This window comes from Pithys albifrons, chromosome 22, assembly GCF_047495875.1.
Source record: "Pithys albifrons albifrons isolate INPA30051 chromosome 22, PitAlb_v1, whole genome shotgun sequence".
NCBI lineage: Eukaryota > Metazoa > Chordata > Aves > Passeriformes > Thamnophilidae > Pithys > Pithys albifrons.
In genome coordinates, this window is record NC_092479.1 from 5,516,447 (window position 1) to 5,538,896 (window position 22,450).

Sequence of the window (22,450 nt, forward strand, 5' to 3'; positions counted from 1 at the left end):
CCCCTGCTTCTCCCTCATTCCAAAGTCACTTCTGGGGAAGAATAAACCCCAGAGGAAATCACATGCCTTTCCTGCCCTTGCTTTTTTGCCTTTCCCAGCTGGTACCAGACAGATGCCCAAGCAGCAGCATAAAGGAATTGGGTGCATTGCCTGCCTATAAATCCGCCTGTTCCCACCTCGCACACCCCAAAGCCGCTGGCGCTCTCGGAGCCGGAGGGTTTCGGAGGGTCTCCCCCTCTCCTGTGGCATTCCAGGGGTAGTAGGGATTTGCGGGAAGCCCGGGGGAACCTCGGGAGAAGCCACAGCAGCTCCAGCCCCGTTCCAACCCAACCCCTCCTCCCGCGGCTGCCCGGGCTTGGGATTCTTCCCATTTCCCTGGAGCCGGGAAAGGGCGCCCGGCTGAGCTCCCAGCGCCGAGCATGGCTCCGAGCGGCTGCGGGGCACAGCCTCCCGCACTCCTGGGAGCCCACGCGTGTCCCTGGAGCTTCCCACTCTCCAGGGCCTCCAGCCGTGCTGGACACCCCGCTCAGCGGCTCCGGGAAGGATCCCGGGCTGCATTCCCTGGGTGTTAACGGAGCTCCGCAGACCTGCCCGGAGCGGCGGAGGGAGCTCTTCACAACAGCGAGACACTTTGGAGCGCGGAGGGGAAGGCGGCGGTTCCCCCCTCCTTCTCTGTTGGGGAGAAAGGAGTTGCCCAACCTGGTCATGAGACTTCTCCACACTTCCCAAAGAGGCTCCTGAAGTTCTGGAGCTGCATCACTGAGAGCCCGAGGCAGCCAGTCCAGCACAGCCCCCGCGGGCACACACAGCTCGGGAGATGGAGAATGAGGTTGGCAAATCTGTGGACAATCAAATGGACAAATACATGTAATAATTCGGAACTTTTCTTTCTCTCTTTGCTTTTATTCTGCTTCCTTTTTGTTCCCTGCTTTCTCCTGCATTTATCCCTATGCTGATTTAGCTGTGCTGTTAATTCATTCTTACCCTCCCCAATTTAGAGTTACTATAATGGGGAAATCAGAAAGTCAGATGGATATTGTGGAAAAATCGACAAAATCTGGGAAGAAGCCCTGGAGCTTTGTGGCGATGGGTCTGGCTGTCCTGCTGCTCCTCATGACTTGTGCTGCCGTCGCCCTGGTGATCCTGTATGCCAGCAGCAGAGGTAAGAACCTGGGAATAATCCTCCTCTTCCTCTGCAAACACCATACAAGTCTAATTTCGTTTTTTTCAGAGCTAAATGAAAATAAAAATCCAGGGGGGACAGTGAGGTCACCTCTGCCAGGGACCAGCCTTGTTCCCAGCTCATGCACAGAGATTATGTTGGATTTTACTTAATTCTTAAATTATGTGATTTAAGACTCTATATTTTTAATGAATTCTATGCATTTTGTTGAATTCAGCATTGTTTTCACAAAAGTGATGTGCTGTTCTGGAGGGAAGGTGTGTGTCTGTGTGTAAGGATTGATATTTCCTTATGTTATAGAAGCACAAGCCAAGATACATAATTGTCAGGATTTTTAAAGGAACCGCTGCTTTAAAACACCTTTTAAAAAGTATCTCTAAAGGGGAAATTGCTTATTAGATTGCAAAAGCTTTTAAAAAATTGCCACTTGCTGCTGAGGACAGGGAGACTTTTTAAATATTCCATCAGGCAGTTGGGTCTCTAAATAAGATTTGGTTCAGTGACTTTAATGCAAATGTATTACAAAGAGCCTGACATTGAGGCACATTATTTTGAGGTGTTTTGCCTAAATATTTCACCTGCAGAGTCCACTTACTAAAACTGAAGTTTTGCCATCAGTACCCCAAACGCAAAGTCCCACTTTAAAATCCTGTGAAGCATCAAATGACTGGGAGCAGCTTTGCCCTGTGTTTGTCATTTCCATTAAAGCCTCTTGGAGTCACATCTTTGCTAAAACACCAGAGAATAAAACTAAGGCAGGAATAGCAAAACTGGAGCAAGGCACTGCTGTCTCCTTCCCCTGTCTCTGCATCCCCTGCTGCAGGGAACTGCATTTTCAGCACTTGCAAGGGAAGCACTGAACAATTCTGGGCAATAACTCATGGGAAAAGCCTTTTTATTGTTTACTCCTTTTGCTACCAGCAGTTGAATATTAGATGAAATCCGAGTATTTGGTATTCATAAAGTTCATCAGAAAGTTTATTCTATCAGCTCAGGGGATGGGAGGAAAAAAATTTCCCAGAGAAAGGCCCTAGAGGAGGAGTTTCTGTATCAAATATTGAGCTATGCAGGGTTTTGCTGCCTGAATGCATAAAGGATTTGAGAAACCTGTGCTACATCTTTCTTCTTGGGTTCAGAAAACCCAGAATTCCCATGTTAATATTTGGCCAAATATTGGTCTCATCCAAACCCAGGGGAAGAGTCTGTGCCTGTAAAGCCAGTGCTAACTACATTTGTTTTCTGGAAGGCTTGTCTGTGATAAAACAGGACTGAAATCTAAATATTTGGCAGGCTGGTATCTGCAATTAAACTTTCCTGGGAGGTGTTTCCCAGATTCAGACACCCCTGGGCAATAGGAGTGCCAGGCACTGCAGAGCTGATGAGCTGCTTGTCCTGTGCTGGTTCCTCCCTGAACTGAGGGTGTTCAGCTCTGCCCCAGAGCCCCTTTGTGCCTCTGGTCCCTCTGAGCACACACAGCTCATCTTCTGCACCAGGGGGCATCCAGCTGTGGAGCTTTAGGAAATTCCAGGTAGGAATTGAGCAGGAGACACTTCAGCCTTTTAGGTGAGTGTCTGCACGTTCTGTTTGGGTCTGAAACTGAGGCAGTGTGAGCTCTTCAGACTGTTCCTGCAGGAGAAACATTTTTTTATTGGTTGGTTTGGTCCCAATGCTCCCCTTGGTTCGATTTTGCTGCCACACCTGGGCCCATTTCCAAAGCTCAGCCAAAAGCCTGAAATCTCAGACTCACCAAGGGAAAAGCACTTATGGCTCAAAATCAGTACAGCATAAATCCCACACAGCAACAGGAAAAATCCAGCATAACTGAGCAGCATCTGTGTGATAGAACCAAGAATGTTATCCTGGAATTATTCTGTTTCTAATTGCACCCAAATGTTTATTTTGAAATGTGGATGGGACGTTGGATTGTTCACTAAGAGCACATTCAGATCTGTCCCTTCATCTTTGTATATCCTGAATCAAAATGGCACTACCCAGCTTCTAAGAAATAATTCTGTCTAGCTAGTAACTAGAAATTAAATTAGAAAATTAAATTAAAAAAAAAAGAGAGTTATCTGTCCTGCCTTCCATTATCTCTTTTTCTGTATAGAAAAGCACGTATAGGCTTTGTGGTTCAGGAAGAGTATTTTTGTTCTGCTTGTACAGAGCTCACAGAGGAGCATTGTGGTGCATGAAACAGGCCTCTGGGTACAGCAGTAACTCCTGTAGTTCTGTTAATGCTGACTGGGATTTTTATCTCTATTCCCAGCCAACAAAAACTCTGAAGGTCTCACAGCAGAGCAGTTACACAGTTCTAGACAGTTTGGGGACGCTTGACATCCAAGGAAGTTTTCATATCCAAAAAAACCTCATCTAAATAAGCTAAAAGAAAATATAGGAAGAATAGAGTAATATTTGGGTGATCAAAGAAAAGGAAGCAGACAGGACTGAAGTCACTGGGCTTTGGACCTGAAGACACCACGCTCTCAATCTTTCCATCACACCCACTCGTACATCTCCGAGGCTTTTCACAGCTCCGTCTCAGCTACGCTCTACAAATATTTACCAAACTCCAAATCTCAGCACTTGTTGGAAAGGTTACAGTCTGAAGAACATTTCAACACTTACTGAAGCTGACACATCAAATCAGTCAGCAACTTCTTCAGGCAACTTCATTACAGACAACTTCCATCCTCACCTAATTGCTGGTCCTGTAATGTCTTGTTTCACTGATATTTTATTCACTCTCTGGCTTCCCAGTTCCCTTCTCAGAATTCAAAGATATTTATTTCTGTGTGTCTACATCCCCCAGGTTGTCACTATTGGCTGTAATGAAGCTCAAGGTCATGCTCTGCTCTTTCCTCTCAGTCAGGCTAAAAATAAACAGAGAAAAACCCAACCCTTGATCAGAGCAGCATCTTGCTCTGGGGGCTTTCAAAACCCACATTTTCCTCCTGCATTTCCTATGCTGTAAATGTGACTTTTGTGCACTTGAATAATAGACTTACAAGAACCTGCTGGCCAGGAGCAATATCTGACCTGGTCACTGGCACTCAGAGGAGGTTGGGGCTGAGCTCTGGCTCCTCTCCTACACTGGTCCCAGTCACTCTTTGACAGTGTGAATGTTCATTAATTAAAAGCAGCTACTCCGAACAGATGAGGAATTTAAAGAAGTGGCAGCCAACACACAAGTCATGATGATATTTGGGTGGTAAGACTCTTCTCAGTCATAGTCAGATGGAGGTACATAAATGTAGAGCATTGATGTGGATTAACAGGCCATGCCAGACCTGTAGGTAGGAAATCCTACCAAAGGTGGAATAAAACTAAACCCTTGTGTTCTGGGCTCCATTTGAAGACACTGACACCTGGCACAGACCACCCTCCCTGACAAAGAAAACCTGAATTTGGCAATTTTGCAAACAATTGGCTGTTTTAACTGCAAAAGGGCAGGTTGCAGTGCCAACAGCACTTCCACAGAGATCTGAGGATCAGGAAAGGTGTTGGGAGGTAAAGCTCCCACATGGTGACAACTGTGGCTCTAATTGTTCCCACATGTGCCATCCCCAGCCATCTGTGCTCCTCAGAATGCGCAGCGGGGAAACACTAAACACAAGCTGTGAGCTCCAGAGCCCTGCAGAATGATTTGCTTTGCTTTTGTTGGCTAGAAAGGAGCTTCAGTAAGGCTGTGAAAAGCAACTTGTATTAAAAAAAATTGTCATTCCAAAGCTGAGCTGCTGAAGGGGCCTGCAGGGCTTCACACAACTCAGGAGTCATTCTTACCTCCTGCTGCTGGCCAGGGAATGGGACAGTCTTCAGTGGCTTCTTGTAAAGTCAGATTAAGACAATAAAATTTTCCACAGTGAGCCCAGAGGGGTCTGAAGCATGTCCCAGCTCTGCCATCTTTGAGATGAGCAGTTCACCTTTGAAATGGTGTGTGAAGTGCTACATTTCCCTCATTTTCTTCCATTTGTAGTCCCACAGCCAAGGTCATTTTATTTAGCTCCATTAAAGCTTATCTTCCCTGATCAATTCTCTGATGATGCTGTATCAGACTGAAAAGGATGTCAAAGCAGGAGCCTCTGTGTCACTGTAACTCAACCTGTCAGCAATGTCTAACCAGGGAGGAAAATAAATATAGAGAGAATTACCTGGATTTATACTGAAAAGCTGGGGGTTTGTTTTAGCAAAGGAGTTTGAGAATATGAAATGCAGATCTGTCTGACTGAGACTGCAGAAGCTTCATATTGTTTGATTCCAGTTATTTGAAGGTGCAGGTGAAAGAGCCTCAGTCAAGTGGTCAAAGATCTAACAAATCTGGGCAAAACTGGGCAGTGTGGGTCACCTCATACAGATCAGGTTTGTTCTGTGTCAGGAAAGGTACTGAGGAACACAGGCCATAATTGATAGAAGAACAAAGGAGACCCTTTGCAAGGTAAACCGAGAGCTCCTCACCAGTTTCTCATGGTCTGGTTTCGTGGCAGAGTTTCAGAGCCCTGAGTGTCCCAACCAGCTCTGGCTTCCCTGGTTATCCAGCTCAGTTACAGCTTCCCAGTCACCAGGGGCAGTCTGAGCCTCGTTGAAAGCAGTTGGGTTCTGGAAACTGAAGTTAGACATTGTCAGGTTTTATTAGAGAGCAGCTTTGATTGAAAAAAAAATGAATTAAAAAAAAAGGCTTAATTTGAGTCCTGCCTGGTCCCTGAGAAACAATGAAAAGCACAGCACTCTTGTAGAACAGGTATTTCCTTCTCTCCTTGCCCTTTGCTATTGCACCTTTATAGAGAGTTTCCATTTGCCTTTGAACTACTCTTTTCTCTTCTCAAAACCCTTATTTCTTTTTCTTTAAAATATCCTGGGCTTTTAGGTTTGATTTTGGTAAAGGTTTAATTAATAGAGGGTTTAGGAAACTCCAAAAATTTGGCTTAACTTCATCCAGTACAAAAAACCCCAAACCCCTGACACAAACACCCACCAAAAAACAAGGCTTCACATTTTTCCATGTATTTTGCTCATCCCATGTTTAGGTGGTCAGACCCCAACCCCAAGACACACAGTTATTCTCATGCAGATGTGCTCCCACACAGCATGACGTGCTCAGCTGAGTCCCCATCGCAGTGGGGGCTTTTTATGTCGCTTCCACTGATGAACTTCAAAGCCCTCTTTTCTTCCCCACTGTTTTATTTCTCTCTGAATTACTGTAATCTTGTTTGCTCTCATGTAAAGCACTTGCTTTCATTGAAAGGAGTACTTTAGTAACTCTTTTCTGCAAACATCCCCAGTGTAAGGGTCAAAAAGAAGTTTAAAAATGGCTAATCCTGTTGGAAAGTATAAACTTTTGTGGAACAAAGTAGTTGTCTATTTAACACGAGTTAGTTCAGTTTCACAAGTGGGAAATTAAACCATCAGAATTAATTTCCTTCTCCCAGAGCCAAGGTCACTCAGTCTGGGGGGCTCAGACATCCCCCACTGCAGCTCTGGGGTGAACAGCACACAGGAGACTTGGCCAGCACCACAGCACCTTCCCTTTGGGCTCAGCACCACAAATGATACATGTTCGGGCTTTTTGTGGATCTTCTGTTCTGGAAGAATTTCAGAAGCCAAGATGAAGTACTCAAAAAGAGAAAATTAATAGCCAAGTTCAGGACTTCACTGCCCTTTTCCGCACCCATCTCAATGCAGAACAAACCTGAGCACAGATCCAGAGTCTCCTTCTTTCTACACCTTTTCATCAGTCCAAAACATTCCTGATTAGGGAACAGCCTGCTGAGCAGCAAGGACCAACCTTAAAGGGAGTATCTGAAATTTGGACCAAACACAAGTCTGTCACTCTCTACACACACATACTTTGAGAACTAAAAATCATTGTTTCCCTGATTTGATCTATGTGACTCAAAGCAGTGTGAAGCAGTAATCCAGCTCTGGGCTTTTCACCTCCTCTTTAAATCTCTTAGAAGATCATGAGGGAGCTCAGAGCATCTTAATAGATTGTCTAGAAGGGGATCTTGCGGTTTCAGTTTGTGTCAGAAAGTCTGTGGCAACAGCAGGTAGAAAAAACAGTCTTACTCTCCTTCCAGTAGAGTTAAAAGTCACTGTCAAGACCTTGGATAATGCTGCTGCCAATAAATTTTTTCTCATAAATCCCCAGATAAAAGATTCCTTCACAGCTCTCATTTGATATCTTTGACTGGCACTGATATTCACTCGCTTACCCCTAAACCAAGCAGAGCTGTCACTGAGACAGGGTTCTGGTGAGTGACTTTGGTGGCAATTTCCTTCCAAAACAACTAATTCCATCTGCTTTCTTGTTCCTCTCCCTGCAGGAAGTCACTATGGCACCAACTCAGGCAGCACATGCACCACCCCTGGATGTGTGACAGCAGGTAACGAGCTCCCTGGGAGGGATTATTGCACAGGGGATGTTTTATGTGCCATACTGAACCCAACTAAAAGACAGGTCAGGCTCTAAGGCTGAAGAAGTTGAAAAGGAATGAGATTCCCCTTGGGCAAAGAGTATCATTCATAAGGAAGTAGCACAGGAAAATGGCCAGTGTGGCCAAGAGCTCTCTGGCCCAAGCCACAACATGGATTGACCAACAGTCTTATCTAAGCATGACAAGAATCCCTTTAGACTGAATTTCCTCTCAGCAGATGCACTCTACATATTCACCTTCTTATTTATGGCATTGACACTTCCAGAGAGGTGAGACTGCAGCAGGGATGTTCCCAATTCCCCCCTGGAAACTCTGGTTTCTCAGGCAGGTACCTGAGCTGGAGCCCAGATGAGCCCTGGGCAGCACCTCCATGCCTGTGGGGGACTGTGCTGAGGGAGAGCTACTCTGCCATTCAGAGGCTTCCATGCTTTTTTAAGCAGAAAATAGGATCCTTCAAGTCATAAAACACAGGAATGAGCCTTGCCAAGCAGCTCCTTGCCAGTCTTTGGTAGTGCCAGAGCTTCCTAGGCAGCCTGTGGAATTCAGCTCTCCAATTCTGATTCCCAGCTGCAAGGATCATCCAGAACATGGACCCAACAGCTGACCCGTGCAAGGATTTCTACCAGTATGCCTGTGGGGGCTGGCTGAGCAGGCATGTCATCCCAGAAACCAGCTCCAGGTACAGCATCTTTGACATCCTCAGAGACGAGCTGGAGATCATCCTGAAAGGTAGGAATGAAGCAACTCTGTCCTCACACACCTGTGTTTAGTCTCAGATGTTACTGACTCCACATTACACAGAGAAATAACCTGGCAGAGAGAAGTGTGGATTGGGGTTTTTTTTCTCTCTAGTCCTTTAATCTCTGCATATCTTACTACACCCATTTTGTGGGAACATCCTGTTCCCACTAAAAATGAGCCATAGGTGATTTGGTACTAACTTCAAAAGGAGCAGGACAAGCTGCCTGCACATCCTCCCTCCTGACACTTTTGCCATTAATAGCTCCTCTAAAGGGCTCTCCAGTTTCCCAGTAATTGCAGCCTACAGACACAAGTGTTTACCATAGCCCTGAATTCTCAGGGATTTCTGTGAAATGCTCAAAGCTCTCCAGGGCAGAAATCTCACTGCAATGGTTCCTTCCTCAGGTGTGCTGGAGACTTCAGATCAAGGGGACAGAGAGGCATTTCAGAAAGCTAAAATCCTTTACAAGTCATGCATGAATGAGAGTGAGTCTCTTCTTGTTCCATTGATTCTCTTGTTCAATACTAAATGTGCAGAAGTACCAATGTTCTGTTAAGTCCAGTCAATATCTGTCTAATCTGTGTGGTCCTGCCTGGAAAGCTCATCTTCAGATGGATGAAGATGCCTTGGCACATCATTAAGGCTTAATGTGCACATTTGGGATGTGGAAAGGATGGAGATTGGGTGCCTGCCCTTGGTATGGATGAAAAATGTTCCCTTCAGAATGTACAAACCTGTCCCGGTTTATCCTTTGGAAACCAATCCAGTAAAAATCAGCACTGGAGTCATGGAAGTATTTTCATTACTTTTCTGAAGACTAATGCAGGAGACAGATGGTTTTATGGTGTCTCTTATTTTTGGTCTATGACAAACTCAGTTTCAGATTTAAACTTTTAGGCCCATTACCTATTTTGCTCTGAAAACAATGTATTATTTGTCTTTTCTCTCTCAGGTCTTATAGAGCAACGAGATTCTTTGCCTCTGCTAGAGGCCTTAAGGATGGTTGGAGATTGGCCAGTGGCTTCTGCAGACTGGAACAAGACCAAAGGTAATTCTGGGCCTGAAAGGGTCCAGTGATGTACAGCCAGAATTATTTACTGCACTGGGGAGGCCACTGACACTGAATTAAATCCTCCATTCTCAGTTTTTCTTCATAAACTAAAGTCAGGGTGTCACACATTTAACACATATATCTAGAAATAGAGCTAAACAATTTTAGCACAGCAAACTGTACAACTTCCATCAGTCCTGACACAGGTGGATAAATGGTGTTTATTCTCCCTTTTATCTCCCAGAGCCAAGCTGGAGCATGGAAGAAAAACTCTCCATAATGAACTCCAGGTTTAACAAACGTGTCCTCATCGACATGTTTGTGTGGAATGATGACCGAGACTCCAGCAGACACATCATTTATGTAAGTCAAAAATTACAGGGCATTATTTATATCCCAGGGATGTAATAGAGAGTTATTTACACTGCAGACAGATGAGCTTTCCATAGCACAGCACAGCAAAATGCAGGCAACAGCTCTGCACCCCAAGTGACAGATCTGTCTCAAAGACAGGGAAACCTTTTATGGCAGCATCGTTTTTGTTTCAGTAAAAGAAATAAAAATCAATGGAATTTTGCTGATTTACGGCATTTAAGGGCTGTAAATTCTTGTGACTTACAAAATGATGGTGAGGTTTAACATATAGCAGGAAACCATGGATATAAAATATGTAAGTAATGGTTCAGGGTTTGATCATGAATGGTTCTTCAGGAGGTCCAGCCCTCAAGTCAAACAGCTTAGAAAGTTACTTAAATTTATTCTTGAATCTCAAGGATTACTGAAAGATTTTGCTCAGTAACCCACATTAAGATCCATCCTGTCCTTCCCTAAAATTTCAGAGACAGAAATTGCACCTGCCATCTCAGTTCTCAGAGAGCTAAAATTCTCTGGCTGTTTGGCAATAGTGTCATTCCAGCACTGGAAGGATGGAAAACTCAGCATTTGTTGTTGCCTTTCAAGGATTCTTTTGGACAACCTCAGTTCTTGTCCATCACTAACCAAAGAAATGTTTTCCTTCAGATTGACCAGCCAAGCTTGGGAATGCCATCCAGGGATTACTACTTTAATGGGGGCAACTATCAAAGAGTGAGTATTCCTTGTGATTTGTTCACTATATACCACAAAACCAACTTCATTACTTATCTCTGTGCTCTGAAAGACTCAAATATATGAATCCTCATGGCATGTAACAATCTGAATTAGACTGTGACATTCATTGCTACATTTTTTCCTAATTATGCCAAAATTCTGTAATATTTACAAAAGGACTGAAGAACTGTATAACCATCAAACCTCCCCAGAACTGGTAAATTCATAAAGAATATTATAGCAAAATAAAATCATGTATCACATTCTTAGCAGTCTCTAATATTGAAGGTCAGAAGGTTGTCTTGGATTTCCTTATCTCCTCCCCTAAACCCACAGATACTCAACTGGTGAGAATCTGCTGCCACTTACTCAAACCTTTCCCCAAAATTCCATGAAAATTGTGAGAGATGAATTTCTAGCTGCTTTTCTCTGCCAATGCTCAGGGCAAAAACACTGATTGTGCAAAAACACTGTTTCTGTAAATACACAGAAAGCTGCTGCAAACAGAGCCAGATAATTTATCTGTTTCCAAGATGAAAATACTGCTTTAGTACATTGTATCTCACTCAATTATGTCATGCTAACAAAGAGCATTTGCAGCCCAACATCAAACCAATTTTCCTAACAAGAATGGAAGGGAAAACAGAGAGACAACAATCAGCATTTGAGACTCTTTTGTCTCATGGTTGTAAAGGCAGATGAAAACATCAGTGGGAAGAATTTGCTTCAGTGTATTTGACTATATTCTCATATATAATACAGCTTAAATACAGCCTTGTGAGGTTTATACAAGATTGTTTCCACTCCTTCTGGGCACCTTTACAAGTTGCCAACTCCTGATACAAAGCCATCTTCTCGTAGCTGTGTTGGGAACTGCAGGACCAGGAATGTGCCCTGCACCTGTATCAGCAGCAGTTTCAGCAGAAAAGAGGGATATTTATGCATTGGTCCATGAAGGTCAGATGTAGATTGACTTGTAGGTGGGAGAAAATCAGGTACAGGGCAGAGACAATCCCAAATTAGCAAAAGAAAAGCAGCTCTGCTCGATACAGCTTTAATTTGAAGCCATAAATTCGGCGTGGCCAAGGCTGTGTTTTTAATCCTAATGACTAAGGAGGAGACACAACCCCTTTTTATTTGCTATTTACCAGCTCGCTGCCCCCAGACAATGACCCAGCTCTGATGACCCAAACTCCCCCTGTGCTTGGTCCAGCATCCTTTGGCAAAGCTCCTCCTGAGGCCTGGGGAGTCTGCCCTGATTAAGGGCTCAGCGTTCAGCCTAAAACCACAAAACTTCATCCTGTAGGTGCCCAGACCCAATTTCACAACATTTACTGTGTTTATCTGGTTTCCAAGGTCTGTGGGGGAAGAAAAATGTGAGAGAAGAACAGGTAACATTTTTTCTGTACCAGAGGATCAGCACTCCCTCAGCAGCCAAATAGCTTTGCAAAGCCCTTTCTGAGGCATAAATCAGCCAGAACCTCCCACCAGAAATAAAGCAAAGGTATCGCTGAGAACAGTCTGAGACAGAGCTTTTCTCAGACTGTTAAACCAGAGCTGAGAAGATTTCTGGTATTATTCTTAGGGAACTCAAACCTTCCCTGGGATTTTGGCTGGTAGGGATCACTGTTCCCACAGAGCAGCTCAAAGCACGGAGCCTTCTCTTTGCTCAAGCAGCAACTCTGAGTCAGGATGCCAGAGAGTTGGACTGCACAGGGAGGCAGAAAGGGTGTTTTGAGGCTGGCAACTGCCCTGTAGGGTATTCCAGGATGAATTGAGGTCCAAGGCATGGCAGGAGTATCAATTATAGTAAAAAAAAACCCCACAATGCTGTAAACAAGGCCTGTTTCCTGGGTGCAGGTGAGAGAAGCTTATCTGCAGTTCATGATCACCATTGCCAAAATGATCCGGGAGGACAAGAACGTGTCTAGAGATGACTCCTTTGTCCAAGAGGAAATGGCAAAGGTTATGGAGCTTGAAACAGAGATTGCAAACGTGAGTACAGAGATCAAGGACTTCTCAGGGTCCTGGGGGACAAGGGGTGAGGGGGAAGAGGCTCCTGCTGTTTTGTGCAGCAGTTTTCAACACAGCAGAAATCCCACAGTCTGGAAGATGGGGGAGGAAGACTTTTTGTGCCATGAGCAGCCCAGAAATCAGAGCCTGAGTCTCTAATTTTCTGCTCAACACACAGCTGTGCTCCAGTCCTAGATGTATTTATGTTTGGAACTCTTCCATCTTCTGCTAAACATACACTGTGATATCACCAGGGCTCCCTCTCTTGCATCCTTAGAAATCTACAGCACCCTAAAAGTCTCCCAGAGCTTATTCTATCATTCTAAAGAGGACAGAGGGAACCACCTGGCTCAACATATCACTAAAACATTATTGAGTAGCAGGGCCCAGAGTTCTGCACTGAAATTTAGAAAGCAGCACTGGACACCATCAAATGAGCTTCCCTTCCACCCAGAAAAATGGTTTATTTGCAAATGATTTGAGTGTGTATTTGTGCCCACACATGTGATTTCAGCCACTGATATCTCTGTCAGTGGATTTCAGTAATAACCTTGTGAATGTCTTCAGGCAACGACTCCAGCAGAGGAAAGGCACGATGTGACTTTGTTGTACAACAAAATGACCTTAACAGAGCTACAGGAGAAGTTTGCATTGAATGTAAGTGCCTAATGAGCAGTCTTATCCTTTCAGTCTCTTAATTCCAATGGAAATTGGAAACAGCTTCATGAATTTATCAATGATTCAACAAAAAGGTATAAAATCAATCTCATTCTTAATCTTGTCTTCAGAGTCTCTTAAAAAGCTCATAAAGCTGTAGAAAGTCTAGTTACTAAAGCACTTAAACACCCACCATTGGCATGTGTCTTTGTCTGCCTAGGAATTTAACTGGACCTTCTTCATCCAAGGTGTGATGTCTTCAGTAAGTGTCCAGGTTGACCCTGAAGAAGAGGTGGTTGTGTATGGCATGCCCTACCTGCAAGAGCTGAAAGCAATTATCTCCAAGTATTCAGCAAGGTAAAGACACTGGAGAATATACAGTCAAAAGTCACAGAAAGATAGTGGGAATGTCAATTATTGGACTCCATTTCTAGTTCTGCCAAAGCTTCTCCAAGGAACATGACAACCCTATAAAATATGGGAAATGTCTCTGAAGGTCTTGGAGTCTCAAAGTGCTTCAGTATCAAGTATCTCACCTGCTGCTTGCTTAGAAAAGGTTAAAAGGGAAGCAAAAAAATTATATCACAGGCTTAGGTCTTGTCACATTCTAGAAGGAAAACCAGTAAGAAATTAAGTCCTGAACAGACACGACAGTCCAGTCCTCAGGCTGGACAACTCCAGTTAAATGGGAGCAGTCACTGCTGTGAAACCCATGACTGGCAGCAACAATTTGCTTCCTTATCTCCATCCAAAATTGAGATCCCCCTCTGGCTGCCTGCACTAGTGTTGCTTTTGCAGGGATTAAGCTCAGCTCTGCTTTCCCACACAGCACCATCCAGAACTACCTCATCTGGCGGCTGGTGATCGACCGTGTCAGCAGCTTGAGTCGGCGCTTCAAGGACGCTCGGGCCAGCTACAGGAAGGTATTTCCTCTCTTCCTAGAGAGCACAGTGTTGGAAGAGAGCCCAACAGCTCCAAAACAAGTCCTTGTCAACACAATAACCATGGCAGTAGCCTGGAACTAGATGAGCTTTGAGGTCCCTCCCAGCCCAAGCCATTCTGCAATTCCATGATTATGTCATGTAATCATGACGTAATCCTGGGAGCAGCAATGGGAACCTTTGTCTCAAGCTGACCTGCTCGTTAGGTGAGGGTTTGGAGATGCAGGGGCAGGACTAAGGCTGTGTTTGGCTCTGCAGGCTCTCTACGGGACGACGCTGGAGGAGGCGCGGTGGAGGGAGTGCGTGAGTTACGTCAACAACAACATGGAGAACGCGGTGGGAGCGATGTATGTCCGGGAGACATTTGCTGGTGAGAGCAAGAGGATGGTATGTAGTTTACCCTTCATACTACTGTACCTCCACCATGCCCACAGAGCCCATTCCCTTCTGTCTGAGCTCCCAAACCGCTTTGTCTGTGAAAGGAAAACTCTTTTATGATGATCTTTTGAATGCTGAGGGCTGTGGTTTAGAGCACAGGATCTGGGGACATCATCCCTCAGCAGGAGGCTTTTCACCTCCCCTTAGCTGTGCCTGGGGAATGTAAATCATGACAATGATTCATGTCTTCCTGGTTCTCCTTTAGGTCCGAGATTTAATAGAGAAGATCCGTGAAGTGTTTGTGGAAACTTTGGATGAGTTACAGTGGATGGATGAGGCATCCAAGGAGAAAGCTCGGGAGAAGGTCAGAGATAACAAGGAACTTCAGTATTCCCTTATGATATGAAATATTTGGAATTTTGTAGTGTCTTTATTTCCAGTTCTTCTACAAAAGAGAGGAAAATACTTTGATGTTGATTATTCCATTATTTTATTACACTGTCCTTTCCTTTTAATCCTTTGTTAGCCCACATCAGCTATAATGGCAATTGGATGCAATGCCATCCCCCAAGGAAAACATTTCAAACTTTCCATGACCTTAAGACCATCAGCACCATTCCAACAGCAAGGGGAAAAAAACCCTGAACTATTCTATTCAGCAAAGTATTGAAACTTCATAAAAAAAACCCATGATGCACCAACAAAAAACACAATTAAGAGGAAACATTCAATTCTTTTCTTCTAGGCAATGGCAATCAAAGAACAAATTGGCTATCCAGATTATATTTTGGAAGATCAGAATGAAAAATTGGATCAGGAATATGCCAATGTAAGTACTCTGTGCACGCATCATTAAGTAGCTCAAGATAAAAGCCTGCACTTGTTTTCTTGCCACTTGGAATTCTTATATCTGTACAACTGTCCTTTCCAAGGACATTACAATGAACATATTAACAAATAAATGCATATCAAGAGCCAGCTTTCAGTTGATATCATGCAATCAAAAAACATTTAGAGGATATATTCAGGAGTCCCTCTCTCTGCACAGCTGACTAACATACCTGGAGCTCTGTTTCTTTAGTTAAACTTCAGTGAACACAATTACTTTGAAAACATCCTGGAAAACCTGCGAGCTGGAGCCCAAAAGAGCTTGAAAAAACTTCGAGAGAGAGTTGACCAAGATATGTGAGTTCCCAGCCAGCATTTTACAGATCCAGTCCAAATCCTGGATAAATGGTGAGGGTGTTCAAGTCATGCTGTGGGCAGCTGAGCATGCTTGGGGCTCAGATAGTCAAGGAATTAAACAGGCAGTTAATTGATTCTTGCAGTAGGAATCCATCCAGTTCTCTTGAAATCTCTAATCCTTCCTCAAGCTGTTTCACATTCAGAAATTACATTGAAACTACTTCACACAAAAGCAGTGCCAGACTTTTCTGACAACCCAGCAAGGAAGGGAGGAGGGAAACAGTATCATGGAACTTCTCCATCTCAGTGTTGGGAGGAGCTGTTAACAGTCACCACATTCCACAGCAATGTGGCTGTTCAACATACGGTGCTGTTCAGCATCTCTCCCTTTACCTTGGAATTGTTTGGGATGAGAGATGCCCATAAAGGAGCCACCAAGTATTTCCTGGTATCAGGTTTTCTTTATAGCCGTGCTCAATGCACCCTTCTTCCCTACATTGTGTAAGGAAAGGGTTCATTTCCTTATAGGGATTTTCCTTATCCTTATAAGGAAATTCTATTTCTTTATATATCCATATATAGTCCTTATTTTATATGTATATGTATATATGTATGTGTGTGTATATATATGTGTGTGTGTGTGTGTGTGTCCATATAAGGATTACTTCTTACAATCCTTCCCTACACATCCTGCATTTTCTTTAACAATAATTAAATTAAAAGAATGTCTTAAAAAGAGAAGTCCTGACTAACTCTTCACAATGTTTATTTTTAGATGGATAATTGGAGCTGCAGTGGTCAATGCATTCTATTCCCCCAACAGGAACCAGATAGGTAGGTTTAATCAGCTGCGTGGAACTCATGAACCACTTTTAGCCCCCCAGCAGTGCAGCTCTGCATCCAGAGGCAAAGCTGCCTGTGTCCTTCACTTACACACCAGCTGTGGGAGTTTCTGCAGAGCTGCAGGGCTGACCTTCCCTGTCTTAGCACAGAAGATCTCCAGGCCTAAGGCACAGTGCCCCTGCCTGGCTCCCTGTACTCCCTGGGCTGCTGCAGATGCTCAGAAGTTCCGGTTAAGCCTGCAGGTGCTATCGAGTCTCTGCTGAATTCTGAACACTTTAAACAGGAGAGACAACAGATAATTTCTCCTAGGAGTACTTATTCAAGTTCCCAGACTGCCAGGAAGGTTTGCTACTCAGCTACCACAGTAGAACAACTCCCTGCCTTTTTTAGGCCAGGCAGCAACTGCAGACTGTGAGCAACCAAATCTTTCTCACAGGGCAAAGGGCAGAAGTGGAAATAGCCCAACCTACCAACAGCCACAACAGAAAACTTATATAATTGCTACAAGCAGAAACATCCAAAGTGTTCATAGTTCAGCCCTCTGACCTCACCAAAACACTGGTTTCCATGGGTACATCTTCCACTTACCCCCATCCTGCAGGTACAGCAGAACCAGGACCTTCAGCCAGGGCAGGACACTTGGTTCCTCTATAGCTTCGTCCTTACAAATAATATGGAAGTAACTGGTTTAAGCAACTTGGAGATGAATATGCCTGTGAAAAATGCAAGCACAGCCACCCCCTATAGTGTGGATGTCAGTGAAATCCTGTTTTCTCCTGTCTGTATCTTGAGCAGGTCATTTTCCACACTGCCTTTAGTCTCCTGTTGCTGTCTTACTGCAGTCTGGCTTGTGCATTTCACCACAAAATGGCATGGATGAAGCCTATGTGGCCAAAAAGGTCTTTGAATGAACTATTTGCAATATAACTTCAACATCTCACTTTGTAGAAAGTATCTCATTAGAGCTCATTATTTGCAGTCTGAATTCCTCCAGAAGCACCTATGCTTTTCCTCTTGAACAGACGGGAAGAAAAGCAAATCCCATGGTTCTGGATATGGATTTTCCAGCAGATTGAAGCAGGACAGATCTCCTTCTGCCCCTCCCCACTGACTGGCACTAAGTGCCCTGGGTGTCTGTAGGAATCCCTCCTGTGCATGTTTCACACCCCAGGTGTGGTTGGTAACAGCAGATGATTTCTAACCTTTCCTTAACCCAAACAAAGCAATAAAACATCCATTAGCTCCCCTATAAAATGGCTTTTACACACAAACCGTGCCTATCTCCAAAAGACAGCTCCTAAACATTTTGTTCTTGACTCACTGCAGCAAAAATTATGGACCAAATTAGGATAAACTTCATGTAAATGATGCTCAGGTCTCAAACAGGGAGATACTGTAGCTGCAGATGTGTCAAATTAAACCTTTATTAACTTGTCATTTTCCATTTATCAGGAGAGGAACAGTTTCACAGGAGGCATGAGCTTGTTTCTAATCATTTTATATTTTATGTTCCTTCCTGACCCTTACACTGAGCAAACAATCTGCCAGCCAAGGATGCAAAAATAAAGCCACCTTACAGTACCTCCCTGTCTCTGTCCCTCTCTACAGTTTTTCCTGCTGGGATCCTCCAGCCTCCCTTCTTCAGCAAACACCAGCCACAGGCCCTGAACTTCGGGGGCATCGGGATGGTCATTGGGCATGAGATCACTCACGGCTTCGATGACAACGGTGAGGACACGCCTGGAAAATGTCATTATTTCAGCTCAAACTCCTTCCACTGTCAGGAATTACAGTGACAGACTGCTGGGACTGCAGATCCCTGCACACATGGTCACATCCCGCTTGGTCCTTGCCTGGGAGCAATTCAGGCCCACTGGGAACACTCCATGGATGGTTTTGCAGGGAACGTTCCATGAGCAGAGCAGGACACACCAGAAATAAGCAGATGTCCAAAATAAATTGAGGCAATGACAATTCTCAGGAAAAACTGTTACTTTTGCAGCATCATCAGATCAGAAATGCAAAGCAAGCAGATCTGTGGGCTCCTAAAGTACAATGAAATCAGGGAATGACATTCTTGGGGCAGAAGAGCTGTCAGTAGTGTCTTAAAATCCCAGGAGATTTTGCTTTTCAACACAAATGCTTGAAATAAATTGACTTATTCATCTTTCTTGAATGCCAAGTAGAAAAGTTTGGGGCAAAAACTCACTTCTGATTCCATAAGTCAGTGATTTCTTACATGTGGTTTTGTTTCAAGCTGGGTTTTTTTTGAGCTAATTAATCTTGTGCAGATGACACATAAACACACAACACAGCCTCAGAAATCAAGTTCTGGAGCAAATAAAACCCTTGCTCTAGACTGAGATGTGAGAACACAAAGTCCAGAACTGCAGTTCCAGCTTTTAATTCTCTGTGACCCTCAGTTCTGTCATAGGGACACACAGAAAAAGCACCTTAGACACCTCAGAGGTGGGGGGAAGTTTTGTTACGTGATTTCTGCAAATTCCAGCTGGAAATAAAACCAGGTTTAGTGCAGTACCTGAAGTCAGGGCTGCTGACTGAAAGGAAATCATGGAATAATAGAGGTCATCATCAATCTTGTCCATTCCCTCATGACAATGAACTGTGCCACAAACATTTCTGAGCATCTAAACCAAAGCAGGAAAGAGAGAGGGGGTGCAGCTCTGACATCGCAGGTGCCACCCTGGAACAACAGCAAGACCAACATATTGTCACTGAGAACTTTGCTTTTTTCATTTGGATTTCCCTGCAGGAAGGAATTTTGATAAAGATGGGAACATGTTGGACTGGTGGAGCAACTTCTCAGCGCTGCATTTCAAGGAGCAGTCGCGGTGCATGGTGCAACAATATGGGAACTACACCTGGGAGCTGGCAGGGGGGCAGAACGTGAGTAACAGCAACCCCACTGCCCAGGGCCGGGTTTGGGCATGAAAGGAGTGGCAGGAGACTGGGAATCCCGACACCATGAAAGCAGCAGAGCCTTTCTGTCCTGTTTTCTCATCTAATCTAGAGCTTTTACCCTGTGGTTTCTTTTCATTTTCATTCTCTCCTGTCTGGGCCCAGCACAGTGTCACTGGCTCTGTCTCCTCCAGACATGTCTGTCTGGGTTGTGACTGTGCTTCAGGCCGTGGTTCTTAGAGCTGCTGCTTTTACTGACTATGGAGAACAGAAATGGTGCTTTTTTTACAGGTCAGTGGCATCAGCACATTGGGAGAAAACATTGCAGATAACGGAGGAGTCCGACAGGCTTATAAGGTAACTCTCAAACTCACTGAGAGTGAACTTCGAATGTTCTTCCCTACAAATAACTCCAACAGATGTCACAGGAAAGCTTTTTCGTCTTTGGTGTTTTGAGTATGACAGAAGTAAAGGGTGTTTACAGCACACCCTGAATTTTCAGAAATCTAAACTGACAATTCTGACCCTGTGGGACAACATTCCAATTAATTACTTTGTTAGAATTGTTCTAAAAGCCATTAGAGATGTGGAGGAGCAGAGTTGGATGACACAAAGCGCCTGCTTACAGAATCCCTGGATGTTCTGTGGTGCTGGATCTATTTTTACCTTCAGCTCTCTTTTTTGCTTCTTGTACTTTGGGACTATCTCAGCAAATGAGAGGCTCCAGTAACAGAATATTGGCAATTAACCAGCATGAGGACACCTTCACTTGTCTCCATGATGTCATATAGCCAAAAATAGCAAACTGGCCAATTAATGTGTAACAATAACAGGTAGTGGATTTAAAACTGAGCAAGGTTGTAATCTGCTATTCTATGAGTAGTTACCTGAAGAGAGAAAAATCATCACCCCAGAGCTGTGGAGGAAACTTAACACTTTATTTCTAGATACAAATTCCTGTGCAAAGAGTCAGTGAAGTCAATGGAGCTTATGCTGACAGCATAAATTCTCTGTACAGTTTGTATTAGAGAGGGAAATCCCACTGAAGGGAAACAGGTTGGGTTCATTCATGTTGTGGCTAAAGCCTCCCACTCCAAAAAAACACTCAATATCCCCCTCCTGCTGCTTCTCTGAGTTGGATTTATGATCATTTACAGGCCTACTTGAAGTGGCTGGAACGGGAAGGGAAGGAGCCAAAGCTGCCTGGACTGAACCTGTCCCACAAACAGCTTTTCTTCCTCAACTTTGCCCAGGTAAGAACAGTCAGGGTTGTGCCTCTGGCTCTCAGACTTCAGCTCATGAGATGGAGAAAACACCTGGGTGAAATCATAGGCTGATGGATCTGTCCCAAAGCATCAGATCTTGATCCCAGACCTTGTAAAACAAAAACTAATTAGTAAATAATTGTATCTATTCTGCCTATCTATAAAATCTACTCCATTGATACGGTACCAAACTGGGATGGCTTTTAGGCAAAACTTTGAAAGAAGGTCCCAAAATGAATTCCCTTTAATACTGACCAATTATTAATGCTCCCTGTCCAGGTTTGGTGTGGCTCCTACAGACCAGAATATGCCAGCCAGTCCATAAAGACAGATGTTCACAGCCCTCTGAAGTTCAGGTGGGTTTTACTGGTTTTACTAACTCATAGTTCCTTTCCCTCACCCCTTTGCACCAAGATAGCCCAGCAGGAGAGCTTTATAACACACAAGATAAACCCAGACTAATTTCAGGATTTCCCCTGTGGCTGCTGGACACTGCAGGAGAGTACTTGGCCTGGTGAATTTTCCAGTGCACAGGGAATAGAGCAGGACCCAGACCCACTGTGTTCTGGTGTTTCATTGGTCATATTACCTCTATTTGCTCACATAAAGTGTCCCATTTTCTGACCTGCAATCAAGTTCTGAGGCTCCAAACTGCTTTCTGGACTCGGCTCTATTTCCCAGAGAAACAATCTCCATGCCCTGTCTCCATGTTAGTAAGTCCCTTCTCTTTGTTTAGGGTGATGGGGTCCTTGCAGAACTTTGAAGCCTTCTCCGAGGTGTTCCGCTGTAAGAAGGGCACGGCCATGAATCCCACAGGGAAGTGCCGGGTGTGGTAACCAAAGGGACAGGGGAGGGTGAGCCGTGCTCCGGTGCCACCACGCACAGCTCATGGCAGGGCCGTGCCTGGTGTTCTCCTGCTCAGTGCCAGCCAGGGCTGACGGGGCAGCTGCTGGAGAGGGAATCCCGGCCCCACAGCACTGGGTTCTCCCAGCCCCACTGGGAAGCACATGGGATCACGGGGATCCGGGGCTGTGCCGGAGCCCACAGTGTGTTCCCAGGCAAAGCAACTGTTTCCAATGACATCCTGACTGTTACCAAGACACTGCTTCAGGGTTACAAGGACTGATTCCTAAAAACAAACCCAACAACCAACCATAACTCTATTTTTCAGAAAGGAATAATAATTTTAATATCATCTCCACCTTCTGAGGCTCAGCAAACCCATCTGAGATGTTTCACTGATCTGTTCCCGGTGTTCTGATCCAGTTTCTGGTGCATTCTTCCCCAAGCCAGGTTAGAGCTGCTGTAAACTCTGCTGTCTGTTCCCCTGCACTTTGCTTTGTTGTCAGAGATTGCTGTTTGTCGTGACATGTCACACAGTGAGCTCTATGTTGAGATGGCTGTTGCACCCTCCTCCTGCACTTCAGTTACTCTGCTCCAAAGAACAACGTTCAAGTGAGGTATCACTAGAATTATCATGTTTTAGGAGTAAAAATTCTGTCTTCATGGTTGAATTACAGGGTCCCACCCTTCAGAGATATATTTAAAATTATGCTTATTCTTGTAGAAAGTGTATAAAATACTTTTTGCCAAATAGCAAACATGTATCCATGGAAACAATCAAGCTGGTTTTAATCCTGTGCCTTTTCATTTTTCCATAGGCTATTTTTCAGCATTTACACATGAATATGTAACTTGTATTAATTTTTAATAAAATGTGAAAGAAAAAACTCACAGTGGCAAATTCAGCAAGAAT

General features: G+C 44.3%; 1 protein-coding gene across 1 annotated transcript; it reads left to right on the top strand.

The window, feature by feature from the left end:
• The first annotated feature begins 651 nt into the window (after positions 1-651).
• On the top strand, positions 652-22,418 carry MMEL1 (membrane metalloendopeptidase like 1). Its single transcript, XM_071575801.1, has 23 exons — positions 652-867; positions 999-1,162; positions 7,501-7,560; positions 8,179-8,340; positions 8,758-8,838; positions 9,306-9,401; positions 9,649-9,767; positions 10,425-10,490; positions 12,354-12,488; positions 13,074-13,163; positions 13,384-13,520; positions 13,993-14,086; positions 14,363-14,491; positions 14,748-14,846; positions 15,228-15,311; positions 15,564-15,667; positions 16,443-16,501; positions 18,119-18,238; positions 19,284-19,417; positions 19,721-19,786; positions 20,587-20,682; positions 20,974-21,050; positions 21,431-22,418. The coding sequence occupies exons 1-23, from the start codon at positions 818-820 to the stop codon at positions 21,528-21,530; spliced, it is 2,322 nt and encodes a 773-aa protein (XP_071431902.1). The 5' UTR covers positions 652-817; the 3' UTR covers positions 21,531-22,418.
• Positions 22,419-22,450: the final 32 nt, after the last annotated feature.

Coding starts and splice junctions, on each gene's coding strand:
- MMEL1 (XM_071575801.1), top strand. CDS start 818: ATGGAGAATGAGGTTGGCAAATCTGTGGACAATCAAATGGACAAATAC. Junction 14,087..14,362: donor CTCGGGCCAGCTACAGGAAG/GTATTTCCTCTC, acceptor TTGGCTCTGCAG/GCTCTCTACGGGACGACGCT. Junction 19,787..20,586: donor GAGTCCGACAGGCTTATAAG/GTAACTCTCAAA, acceptor GATCATTTACAG/GCCTACTTGAAGTGGCTGGA.